The 14,009-nt window shown below is 39.8% G+C and overlaps 1 protein-coding gene across 2 annotated transcripts in view; it reads right to left on the bottom strand.

Annotated features, from left to right (window-relative positions):
- Window positions 1-14,009, bottom strand: part of SPAG1 (sperm associated antigen 1) — a 60,225-nt gene that overhangs the window by 23,275 nt on the left and 22,941 nt on the right. For both annotated transcript variants that reach the window (XM_039526473.1, XM_039526474.1), the window contains 3 exons: window positions 9,137-9,299; window positions 2,612-3,031; window positions 2,102-2,201 (listed from right to left, as the gene is read on the bottom strand). In XM_039526473.1, coding sequence (XP_039382407.1) covers window positions 2,102-2,201; window positions 2,612-3,031; window positions 9,137-9,299 — 683 coding nt within the window. The remainder of the gene's footprint in view (window positions 1-2,101; window positions 2,202-2,611; window positions 3,032-9,136; window positions 9,300-14,009) is intronic.

Genomic DNA, 14,009 nt, shown 5'->3' with positions numbered 1-14,009 from the left:
CAATAGGAGTATTGCGATTTAGAGGATTCTAGGCAGCTAGCTGTTATATATACACAGGAGTACATATCCTATCTAAATAATGAAGACAGTTATGTTTAAAAGCTTCCAAGATCTCTTCTACTGCTAAGTACTGTTTAGAATAGCAATTATGCATCACTCCATAGTACTACTAAGGCTCAACTACTGCTTTTAACTTTTTTAACCTTGAGAACACTAACTAATTTTCAGGTTCATAACACCTAAGAATTTGGTGTAATCTAAAGGGTGGATACAAAGTCAGATGGAAGGGGTGCATTTCTTGGGGACTACCAGCATCTGGGAGATGAAGCTAGCCAGCATGCATTTTCAGGGTCTAGCTCGAGGGTAATGTTAGTCAGGTGACAGGTTATGCCATAGCAGTAATATGAGGAAGTGGAAGCTAGTATAAGGGAACTACATCCTGACTTCCACAGACGAAGGGTAAATTACTCCAAATCAGGGCCCTTATGGGGAAGAGGAGCTAAGAGGATTCCTGGAAGCCTCTCAAGAAACAAATATTAGAAGACAAATGTGTAAAACATTTTTGGGGTGGTCTTTTTTACATCAAGAATACAAGCACTGTGCCATCCATAGCCTTGCTGAAGTCAATCATAAATCATTATTAAATCTTACCCATTTCTGTTGTGCTGCCTACAGCAAATCCAGTTGATATATTTTTTTAATATTGTTTCTATTTCCCATTCTTCCTAACTTCTGTCTATTTGTTGTCTCTGCTCATTGTGGCAGGAACCATACCTCTCTGTCTATATAGAAAGTGTATAGCATATTATGGGTAGTACCATAAATTAATATTATACTGATGATGATGATGATATAGGTTTCCACTTAGATAGAATACAAAACACAGGTTCACAGTATAGTTTTCAATGGCAGAGTTATATTCAAAGAAACAGAACAAGCAATTTACTGCTATAATTTTGTAACTTTATTTGGTCAGTAAATGTCTGTCTTTTTCAACTATCTTATATCTTCACTAATTACAACAAAGTTTAAATTATGCAGAGTATTAGAAAGTGTATGAAAAAAACCGCTCATTCTAAGAAAACTCCTAAAGCAGATGGTAGACTATATTCAATATGTAAGCAGCTTAATTAATAAAAATGAAAAGCTAAATCTATATTATATCCAGTTATTAATATTTTTATACTCTAGTTGTGTATATGTCACATTCTGAGGTGCAATCCAGACCAGTGAAGAGTTCTGTCACCTCTCATCCTGTAACCCCATGCCTCACAATGCCTTGTTACTATGACTCTCTGCCTGGGACACCCACTGTCAGCAACAAGCATGCACTCATGTCAACATATTGGGCAGCCCTGGTCCAATGCTTTGGATCCTGGAGCCTCCTGGCAAGGCAACTCCACGCTCTCCACAGGTCTGGATTGCACTCCAGAACGTTACAGCTCTGCATTACAAAAGAGGAAATTTGTTTGGCCTTACACTCATTAATCACTGCTTATGAAATTCAACAGAAATGTTATGTGGTTAAATGTATTTTTTTTGGAGGGGGAGATTGAGGGTACCTGACTTTCAGCCAATGGTGCCGTAAAACAATGCACCATAAGTAGACAGCAGAATTCTAGCTCAGTTTCTGAACACAATTGTAACACAGATTGGGAATATGTTGAGTGTACATGCAAAACAATTTCTACTGTAAACATGCTTTAAAATGGTTTCAAACAAGGCTGTCAGTCCTAGGGTGAAAAGAGACTACATATAAATAACTATGGAGCATTCACAAACTATTCAGTAAAAAGAGCCTGTTTTCATTTAACGTTAACATTTTGTTCATTTAAGTCTTCCATGCATTTCTATGTACATTTGGGAAGATTTAATTGTCTTTACACATCAATTTATACAATATTCTTAAAATTACCTCTCCCCTAGTAGTGAGTGATTCATAACATATTTTAACAGATAAAGATTCCTGTCAGTATGACAAGAAACTAGCCCTTCCTTAGAATGACTCAGTTAAAATAGTATTTTAATAATGAGAAACTGATTTAAAATGTTTAATCATCAATAGGAATGTTGTTTCCCTACAAGAAAGAGTGCTGTTTACCTGTTACAATCTTGAATGCAGTCACTGCAGTTGCCTTCTTTAAGGTAACATGCTGCTCTATTTGAATACAAGATACTTAGATCATCTCGACTTTGCACTCCTAAAATTATATGCAAGTACAATGAAAGTTCATTATTTAAATATCATTGAATTACAATTAAAAAAAGACTATAGTATGTTCTGAGTTACAGTGCACTGCTGCAGTTTGCTGATGATGCAAAGCTTCAAGCAGCTTTTGTTTATTCAGTATGTCACCTACAATACATATAATTATTCTAGTACGTAAACATATGCAAACATCACTGTCACGAAGAATTATCAATCTTTCTATTCATTTCACTCTATTGTACCTTTTGTGACTCATTTTGTAAATTGACTTTATTATTTATCACAGAGGAATTTACAGCCTGTCAGTTTGTCAGAAATCTGTGGATAGGCTATGATGGTTAAACTCTGGTTCTTTTAACAATAGCAGCGATTCTACCCTTTTCATAAGGTATCACAACTCACCTAAATTGATGACATTTTCAATGGCCTCCGAGTACCTCAGCACAGCTTCTCCAAACTGTCCATTCTTAAAGAACTCATTTCCTTCACTTTTCAGTCTTGCTGCAGTAGGAGGAAGCAAATTAGAAATGCTTTTCTCAGCGGATGAAGATTCTGTCCCATGTGAACCGGAGGTCTCCTTCTTTACATCATTGCTTTCATTCTTTTTTTTACCATTTAAATAACCATTAACTTCACCTTCATGGTCTGGTAAATGTTCAATTGTCTTTTTCTCTGATATGTCTTTTTTTACTCTACTCTCAGTGTATTCACTCTGCTTCTGCGTCTCTGACTTACAGCCATCTCCTTTGCTGGAAAACTTTTTTTGCACATTCCCCATTTCACTTTTAGTTGCAATCTTGCCTCCGAGTAGTACACCAGTTTCTACAAGGAAGTTAATCAGTCCAGTCAGAGTTTGCATCATTGGAAGGAACTATTCTAAAGGCACAGGAGGGGTGCATGCCAAAGTCCACAGCATAAAATACTTCAAGAGAGTCTTCATTTATAAAAATTGATTTGTCACAGAAAACACTCTCAGAATACAGATTAATTTCTAGTAATAAACAGTTTGCAATACATAGTAAGAATGTAATACTTTGTCAAATCTGTTTTCTCCTTGCTGAAGAACTTACAGCCCCCCTTTTCTTACATAATGGAATGGTACAGAATTTACCTTGAATTTAACCACTTAAATACTGAATGTTAAATAAAAAGTTGATACTTTAATTTACATGAAAATGCAGATTTACAGTTTTTCAAATCAGCAAATCACAATTACTTGTCATGTTAGAATTAATACATCAGCACAAAATTAAATTGTTTTACTGATAGTTCATGAAAAATTAGAGCTATCAAGTGATTAAAAAAATTAATCACGATTAATTGCACTGTTGTTAATAGAATACCATTTAAATATTTTGCATGTTTTCTACATTTTCAAATATATTGATTTCAATTACAACACAAAATATAGTGTACAGTGCTCACTCTATATTTATTTTAGATTACAAATATTTGCACTATAAAAAACAAAAAAAATAGTATTTTTCAATTCACCTAATACAAGTACTTTAGTGCAATTTCTTTAACATGGAATTTGAACTTACAGTTGTAGAATTATGTACAAAAAATAACTGCACTCAAAAACAAACCAATGTAAAACTTTAGAGCCTACAAGTCCACTCAGTCCTACTTCTTGTTCAGCCAACAGCTCAGACAAACAATTTTTTTATATTTGCAGGAGATAATGCTGCCCACTCCTTCTTTACAATGTCACCTGAAAGTGAGAACAGGTGTTCGCATGGCACTGTTGTAGCTGGTGTTGCAAGATATTTACATGCCAGATGCACTAAAGAATCATATGCCCCTTTATTCTTCAACCACCATTCCAGAGGACATGCATTCATGCTGATGATGGTGTCTGCTCAATAATGATCCCCCAATGCATGTTCATTTTCATCATCTGAGTCGGATGCCATCAGCAAAAGGCTGATTTGCTTTTTTGGTGGTTCGGATTCTGTAGTTTCCACATCGGAGTGTTGCTCTTTTAAGACTTCTGAAAGCATGTTCCACATCTCCTCCCTCTCAGATTTTGGAAGGCACTTCAGAGTCTTAAACCTTGGGTCTGGTGCTGTAGCTATCTTTAGAAATCTCACATTGGCACCTTCTTAGCGTTTTGTCAAATCTGCTGTGAAAGTGTTCTTAAATTCAAACATGTGCTGAGTCATCAACTGAGACTGCTATAACATGAAATATATGGCAGAATGCGGGTAAAACAGAGAGCAGGAGACATACAATTCTCCCCCAAAGAGTTCAGTCACTAATTTAATGAATGCATTATTTTTTTTTAACAAGCGTCATCAGCGTGGAAGCATGTCCTCTGGAATCATGGCCAAAGCACGAAGAGGCATATGAATATTTAGCGTATCTGGCATGTAAATACCTTGCAACATGAGCTACAATAATACCATGCAAACACCTGTTCTCACTTTCAGGTGACATTGTAAATAAGAAGCAGGCAGCATTATCTCCTGTAAATGTAAACAAACTTATCTGTCTTAGCAATTGGGTGAACAAGAAGTAGGACTGTGTGGAATCATAGGCTCTAAAGTTTTACATTGGTTTGTTTTTGAGTGCAGTGTTGTAACAAACAAAAAAAAATCTACATTTGTAAGTTTCCCTTGCACAATAAAGAGATTGCTCTACAGTCCTTATATGAGATTAACTGAAAAATACTATTTCTTTTGTTTATCATTTTACAGTGCAAATATATGTAATAAAAATATAAGATGAGCACTGTACACTTTGTATTCTGTGTTGTAACTGAAATCAATATATTTGAAAATGTAGAAAAACATCCAAAATATTTAATGCATTTCAACTGGTATCCTATTATTGTTTAACAGTGGGATTAAAACTGCAATGAATTGCGATTAATTTTTTTTAATCGCAATTAATTTTTTTGAGTTAATCGCGTGAGTTAACTGCAATTGACAACTCTAGAATATTATAGAATATTAGGGTTGGAAGACACCTCAGGAGGTCATCGAGTCCAATCCCTTGCTCAAAGCAGGACCAACACCAACTAAATCATCCCAGCCAAGGCTTTGTCAAGCTGGGCCTTAAAAATCTCTCAGGATGGAGATTCTATCACCTCCCTAGGTAACCATCCGAAGTCCCCATAAATAACATGGAAAGAAGACATTTTTAATCCATCTTCTTGTAATATATCAATATAGCTCAATAAAAAGGTTTCATATGAAAGGTAAACATAAGGACAAAGCATAGCCTTATATGAGTTCAGATTAAAGACAGACAATAATGAAAATTAACCCTAAAATTAGCTTTAAACAATGTCCAGAAGATAAGAAAAAACACAAAATCATTGTATCAGATGTAACCTTAGACAAATTCTTCATCTAGCAGAATGGCCTATCACCATAGTATGTAGGTATTTAATTTTATTCATTAGAAAAGGTTTTGGAACACATTGATAAACTAAAGAGTAATAAGTCATCAGGACCAGATGGTATTGACCCAAGAGTTCTGAAGGAACTCAGATATGAAATTTCAGAACTATTAACTGTAGTCTGTAAACTATCATTTAAATCAGCTTCTGTACCAAATGACTGGAGGATAGCTAATGTGATGCCAATTTTTAAAAAGGGCTCCAGAAGTGATCCTGGCAATTACAGGCCAGTAAGCCTGACTTCAATACCAGGCAAACTGGTTGAAACTATAGTAAAGAACAAAACTGTCAGACACATAGCTGAACATCATTTGTTTGGGAAGAGTCAACATGGTTTTTGTAAAGGGAAATCGTGCCTCATCAATCTACTAGAATTCTTTGAGGGGGTCAACAAGCATGTGGACAAGGGGGAATCCAGTGGATATAGTGTACTTAGATTTTCAGAAAGCCTTTGACAAGGTCATTCACCAAAGGTTCTTAAGCAAAGTAATTTGTCATGGGATAAGAGGGAAAGTCCCCTCATGGATTGGTATTTAGCTAAAAGATAGGAAACAAAAGGTAAGACTAAATGGTCAGTTTTCAGAATGGACAGAGGTAAATAGTGGTGTCCTCCAGGGATCTGTACGGGGACCAGTCCTATTCAACATATTCAGAAATGGAAAGGAAAAAGGGGTAAATAGTGAAGTGGCAAAATTTGCAGATGATACAAAACTACTCAACATAGTTAAGTCCCAGGCAGACTGCAAAGAGCTACAAAAGGATCTAAGGAAGCAGCAAAGAATCCTGTGGCACCTTATAGACTAACAGACGTTTTGCAGCATGAGCTTTCGTGGGTGAATACCCACTTCTTCGGATGCCAAAAGGATCTAACAAAACTGGGAGACTGGTCAACAAAATGGCAGATGAAATTCAGTGTTGATAAATGCAAAGTAGTGTACACTGGAAAACATAATCCCAAATATACATATAAAATGATTGGGGCTAAATTATCTGTTACCACTCAAGAAAGATCTTGGAGTCATTATGGATAGTTCTCTGAAAAGATCCACTCAATGTGCAGCGGCAGTCAAAAAATCAAACAATGTTGGGAATCATTAAGAAAGGGATAGATAATAAAATGGAAAATATCATATTGCCTGTATATAAATCCATGGTACGCCCACATCTTGAATACTGCATGCAGATGTGATTGCCCCATCTCAAAAACTGGAATTGGAAAAAGTTCAGAAAAGGGCAACAAAAATGATTAGGAGTATGAACGGTTTCCATATGAGGAGCAATTAATAAGACTGAGACTTTTCAGCTTTGAAAAGAGACGACTAAGGGGGGATATGACGTCTATAAAATCATGACTGGTGTGGAGAAAGTAAATAAGGAAGTGTTATTTACTCCTTCTCATAAAACAAGAACTAGGGGTCACCAAATGTTCTGTTCTGTTTATTCTCTCTGGGGCATCTGGCATTGGCCACTGTTGGAAGACAGGATACTGGGCTAGACAGACTTTTGGTCTGACCTAGTATGGCTGTTCTTATGTAACAGAAATTTTGACCCTTGAAAATATCAATAAGGCAACTGTACCCTCTAATCATTTTTTATGCCTTGGGTACCATCAGCCTAGATGCTGGGTTTTCCTTTTATCTTAACTGACATGCAGAGGTGCCCAACAATCCCACAAGAATTTTTCATGCCCTCATATCTTTAAGTATTGATTCCCAATTGTGCAAATGTGCAAACTAGTCAATATTTCAGAAGATTATATAAAAATACATAATCTATAATGCCCAAGTTGACTTAATTTTTTTTAATTACCTAAATCAAACCAGACAGGACTTGAGTAATCAAGATATAGAAGAGATCATTTTATTTGCCATCAGCCCAGACCTAGAGCATTCTATGTACTCTCTAATAAGAAGAGAGGAAAATACCAATTCTTAAATCTGCTGCAGGAATCCAGGCAGTAGGGAATTGGGAAGATTCTATGCAGAAGATCTACAGTAAAGCAGAAAGAGAGACAGAGTAGCTTTGGGATAATTCTTTTTTCCTTGTTCTAATGAAATTTCTTGTCAGCATCAGAAGAAAGTGACTCTTTCTGAGATTCTTTACCATTGTCATACAACACCTGACAGAGGAGACAGGAACCAAGATACCAACCTTCAAGAGCTTGGTGAACACCCAAGGTGCCACATGCAAAGCAAAAGCAGGAATAACAGATGAGCTAGAATAGCAGATACTTCATATCAATTGTATGCAGTGTTGTTTAACCATGTTGGTTCCAAGATATTAGAGAGACTAGGTGGATGAAGTAATATCTTTTACTTGACCAACTTCTGTTGGTGAGCTTATCTCTCTCATCAACAGAAGCTGGTCCAATAAAATATATTACCGCATCCACTCTGTGCTCTTCATCCTCAGAATATTGTCTTCCACAGTCTGAAAATAACAATTGATATAAAAGAGAGACAGAGTCAGTTCTTAGGAAAGATTGTAGCATTTGGGGTCATCTTGAGAAATATAATCCTACACAAATGACAGCCTGTGTACTAGCCATGGGAATGGAAACAATTGCAGTCTTTCCTCCTAAACTGCACTAAGGAAGAGCTATTATTAACATTTATATGGTAGGTTTCAGAGTAGCAGCCGTGTTAATCTGTATCCATAAAAAGAACAGGAGTACTTGTGGCACCTTAAAGACTAACAAATTTATTTTAGCATGAGCTTTCGTGAGCTACAGCTCACTTCTTCGGATGCATAGAATGGAACACACAAACAGGAGATATTTATACATACAGAGAACATGAAAAACACATTTTCATGTTCTCTGTATGTATAAATATCTCCTGTCCATTTATATGGTAGTAGTGCTTAAATGCCATAACCAAGTTGGACCCCACTGTGCTAGGCAAGGTACAAACAAATAATAAATCACAGTCCCTGTGCCAGTTTATAATCTAAAAAAGACAAGATACAATAGGTGGATGAGATGAACAAATGCATTGGAATGGGGGAGACAAAAAAAAATGTACTGGGTACCAAAGTGAGTAAATGAGGGCTAAATGACCTGCTACAAGACATTACCATTGAACCCTTTTAACTCTGTCTATTATTCTAGTCTCTAACAGGAAAGCAACAAGTTCTCATAGTAAAATACTTGCGAGAAAGATCTCTAAAAAAGACTCAGATTGGGCAGAGAGAGAATTCAGACATGGCATAAAGGCCTAAAAGGGGAGGGTATGGAGGTGCACCATAACATTTAACTGGAGGGCTGTGTCCTTCTCAGTTATCAAGGACCCAGTAGTCCAGGGTAATGGAAAGCCATACTGGAAGTAAATGGAATAACAATCCTCAAAAGAGTGGGAAAAATAAATTAAAAAGTTGGTTCTGTGGCCTTGAGTGCCACTGCAAAGTTAGGGGAAAAAACCCAGGCTAAAGATACAGTGAGAGTTGGACATTCACACTACTTAAAACCTTCAAATTGCCAAGATCAGTATCTCAGGTAACAATTACATAGACAAACATATTACTTTTATCTTCACTGCCACTTTCATGTTCTTCTCCATTTCCTCCTCTTTCTTCATCACCGTCCGACTCCTCGACATCTTGAATAACTATTCTTTTTCCTTTGGTGTGAGTCTCAGCTACAGGCTCTAAATCTTTCATCTTCTGCTCAATATCTGACAGATTTTTCTGTAGTATAGCAATAATAGCAATTTTAAAAGTCTTTTAAAAATTAGCATTTAGATAGTGCTTTACCTTTGCAAAGCACTTTCCGTTGTCTAAATAATGCCTACAACACACCTCTGAAATAATTACTCAGTATTACCTTAAAATAAGAAAATAGAGATAAGTTAAATGACTTCAAGACTATATAGTGAGTCAGTTTCAGAACTGGGATTAGGACTAAACTGTTTCTAGCTCCATTCCAATGCTATATCCAATGCCTACTGCATATACATATTATGCAAACCAATAGGTACCATTTGTTAATAAATTATTTGGAACATAGATTGTGTCTACTCTGTGTGTAGACAGTGCAACACTGACAATGGAACTAGATTTAAAGACTAAAGACAATGGATTACTACACCAGAACTTTAGGAAAGGTCTAAAAATAGTTTAATCAAAATCCACAGTAAAGAGAGCCCAATGTCTGCTAGGGACTTTTGTTTTCTTTTCAAATAGTTAAACTAACAGCTAGGAAATGTTAATTTCTTGCAGAGTCTAATAGAAGCACACTGCTGATTGATGAAAAGTTATGCTGGTCTTACAAGAGCTACAATTCTCCTATTTATTTCATTATCATAACCACATGAAAAATACCAGAGGACTTCTAAAGCTGCTAATTTCTGTTTGTAAAAAGCTTCTAAAAGGCCAGATTTGACATATGTCCTAGAGGTTACAGCTAATTATTAGAATTCAAGAAGAACTTTGTTCCTATTATCAACTGAGTCACTAATTGCATACTCTGAGGCAAGCCACTTAACCCAATTGTAAAACTTGCTAAAGCAAGACTTCTCTGCAGAGCAAATGCTGCATTTGAGTAGAGCTATCCTGAGTATAGATTTTCTTCAACCTACCATACACATTCTGAGATTACCAGAGGAGAATGCCCCTTTGTGAATTATACACATTTTTGACTACTCACACTCTCTCTACACGAAGTCTCTACTAAAGAATAAGAAGAGACAGTGTGTTTTCAAAAGAAAAAATAAAACACCTCATTCTGCTAAAGAAATGAGTGCAATATTTTATACTTTTATACTTAATGCTCGCTTAACTTCTGATGTTTAAATGGTGCTGTTAAGCAAAGTAACAACTTTATTTGAGATGATGAACTTGTGATTTACCTGATATCTAAATGACGACTTGATGTCACCATTACCAAACAAACAAAAATAAAATATAGCAATTTTCTGACAAACTTTTTGCATTTTCTATCATTTGCCACATTCCTATTTAATCCTAAGAAAACATTACTGTATTACTGTGGAGATTTGTGATAGTAACTCCTCACTTAACATCGTCCCAGTTAACGTTGTTACGTCGCTGATCTATTAGGGAACATACTCCTTTAAAATTGTACAATGTTTGCTTATAACATTGTTTTGAGTTGGAACTAGGGTGGGCTGGCAGCCCCTCTATTAGCTCCCCTCCACACAAAGCCCCAGTGTCTCCTGCTGGCGGCCCCTGCAGATCAGCTCCTCCCCCATCCTGAACGTGGTGAAACAGCTATTTCGCCGTGTTCAGGAGGCACGGGGAGGGGGGAGGCACTGCTCCGCGGGGCCCATCAGTGGGTGGGAGGCACGGGGGTGGAGGACAGCTGATGAGGGGCTGCCGGCCCACCCTGGTTCCAAGCCCCCACCCGCTAGCTATGACTGGCTGCTCTTCCAGAGAATCCTGCAAGTAGTGGACAAAGTACCGTACTAGCAGGCGATGAAAAAAATTTCCCTGGAACCTAACCCCCCCATTTACATTAATTCTTATGGGAAAACTGGATTCACTTAACACCATTTTGCTTAGTCACACTTTTCAAGAACATAACTACAACATTAAGCGAGAAGTTACTGTAATGAGATTGAGGCACAACAGAACCTTGCTAATTTGCACTGATGGTTAAGTCACAGCACTCAAGCCAACAGCCTCCTGGTATACACAAGAAGGCTGCAGGCTGGGCCTTGACAGTGAAGGAACTTCAGTTCTTGAGCAAACTTCCTACCTTGGTCCAACAAAACCCTTTGTTTGTTGACTTTAAGGGCATACTGGCAAGGACATTCCATTCTTCGGGACTTTGGAGACAAGGGTGGTTAACTGTTATGAATTTAATCTGTAAGTTTTATGTTTTCATACTGTGCATGGATTTAGGGCCTGATCCTGTGAGTCTGCAAAGTAGCCTGGTGCACTCCACACCCATGAAAGTCAATGATCATCAGAACATTAAAGCTTATAAAAATAACTGGAAACTCCTTATTTTGGGAAATTAATAAGTAAAATTAAACAAGGAGATATGAAATCTTAGTAACATCAGATCTAGCCACAGTTGTTTCTACCAAATCTTTGCTGAGAAGAGGAGGAAGATTGCCATTGTGTGTGTGAAATACAGAGAAAGCAGAACAGTAAAGTGTGAATTACTGAGGTTTAATTTTTATTGTTATTGATAATACCTAATAAAATGTAAATATCAATAATGGTAAGGAGACAGGATAACAAAAGACGGTTACTCACCGTAGTAACTGTTGTTCTTCGAGATGTGTTGCTCCTATCCATTCCAGTTAGGTGTGTGCGCGCCGCGCGTGCACGGCTCTTCGGAAGACTTTTACCCTAGCAACTCCGGCGGGCCGGCTGGGCGCCCCCTGGAGTGGCGCCACTATAGTGCAGGATATATACCCCAGCCGGCCCGTCCGCTCCTCAGTTCCTTCTTGCCGGCTACTCCGACAGTGGGGAAGGAGGGCGGGTCTGGAATGGATAGGAGCAACACATCTCGAAGAACAACAGTTACTACGGTGAGTAACCGTCTTTTCTTCTTCGAGTGATTGCTCCTATGCATTCCAGTTAGGTGATTCCCAAGCCTTATGTAGGCGGTGGGGTCGGAGTTAGATGCTGCAGAATGCAAACTTCTGTGCGAAAGGCTGCATCATCTCTGGACACTTGGGCCAATGAGGCAAAGGTGTGTACTAGCTGCACGACACATCCCCTGAAAGGGTATGTGGGCCAAGAAGGCAGCAGGGAAGCCTGAGCCCTGGTGGAATGTGCAGTAAGGTGACTCCATGGAACATGGGCTAAACACAGGAGGCGCAGATGCACCAGTCATCGAAGATGAAATCCTCTAGGAGGAGACAGGTATGTCCCTCGTCTGGTATGCCAGTACGATGAAGATTCGGGGGCGTTACGCAAGGGCTTTGTCCGCTCGATATAGATTGCGGACGCCCTACGGACGTCTAGGGAGGGCAATTGTTGCTCTCCTTGCGATGAGTGTGGCTTCGGAAAGAAGACCGGAAGGAAGCTATCCTGGATGATATGAGAGGCTGACACCACCTTTAGGGAGGAAGGCCAGACACGGTCACAACTGCACTTGTCCTTGAGAGAGACAGTATACCGTGGGTCCATCGCGAGCGCCTGAAGCTCGGAGACTCGTCTGGCCGATGGAAAGGCTACAAAGAAGACTGCCTTCCAGGACAGGTATGCCAGCGAGCATGTCGTCAGTGTCCCGAATGGGCAATCATAAAACTGGCGAGAACCAGGTTGAAGACCCAGGTTGTGGCGGGGTATAACGCTCCAAGTCCTTGAGGAATCTAGAAACCACAAGGCGTAAGAATACGGAGCGGCCACTCCCCGCTGGGTGGAAGGGAGAGATGGCTGCCAAGAGCGCCCTTAATGAGGGCCGCGCCATGTGCTGCTGTTTGAGACCAGAGGTAGTCCAAGACGGACTGGATCGGGACTTCGGCGGGAGAAACATTGTGCGTTTCGTAGCAGCAGGAGAAACGCTTCCACGCTGCCAGATATGTTAACCGAGTGGAGGATCTCCTATCACCCAGGAGAATCCTCTAGAGCCGAGGCAGAACAATGTAATTCGGATCGGTTTAGCCACACAGCAGCCCTGCTGTGAGGTGCAGGGATTACCAATCTGGGTGGTGAAGCTTGCTGCGATCCCGCGAAATGGGGTCTGGGCCAAGAGGTAGGGAAATAGGGTTGGCTATCGACAGGGGTAGCGACCTGGTGTACCAGTGCTGCCTGGGATACGCTGGAGCGATCATGATCAGGTGCGCTCTGCCCCTGCGGAGTTTTAGCAGGGCCCTGCAAGCCAGCGGGAACGGTGGAAATTGGACAGCCGATGGCTCATCCACGGCATCAGAAACCTCTCCAAGACGGAGCCCGGGGAGAGGTCTTGGAATGAGGAGGACTTCCCTCCGTTTTCGCTCTCGCGGGAGCGAAGAGGGCTATGCGGGGAAAGACCCACTTCCGAAAAACGGAATGGATACCGTCCGGAGGGAACGACCACTTGTGAGACCAGAAGGATCTGCTGGGGCGATCCGCCAGCTGAAAAGCCTGGCATACAAGGCAGACTGCTCCCAGCTCTCGGACACTGATGCGTAAGGCCAGCTCTTGGGCCGACCAAAGGCCGTGAGTGCTAAGCTGACCCAGGTGAGCACGCAGCCGAGAGATGGGGTGTCCGTCATGAGGGACCCCAAGGGGTGAATGGAACAGCATCCCTGGATACACCAGGGAGGGCACTGACTCTCGGTCGAGGGAGCCTAGGATGCTCAGGGGGAACGAGACGACCAGGGTGGTATCTCTGCCTGGGTGGTACACCAAGGTCAGCCACGATTGGAGTGGACAGAGGCGAAGCCTGGCATGTTTGGAAACAAACGCGCAGATAGCCATGTGACTCAGGAAACCTAG

This window comes from Mauremys reevesii, linkage group 2 (genome assembly GCF_016161935.1).
Source record: "Mauremys reevesii isolate NIE-2019 linkage group 2, ASM1616193v1, whole genome shotgun sequence".
NCBI classification, from domain to species: Eukaryota; Metazoa; Chordata; order Testudines; family Geoemydidae; genus Mauremys; species Mauremys reevesii.
The sequence above is the reverse complement of the archived record's forward strand: the minus strand, read 5'-3'. Positions and strand labels throughout refer to the sequence as shown.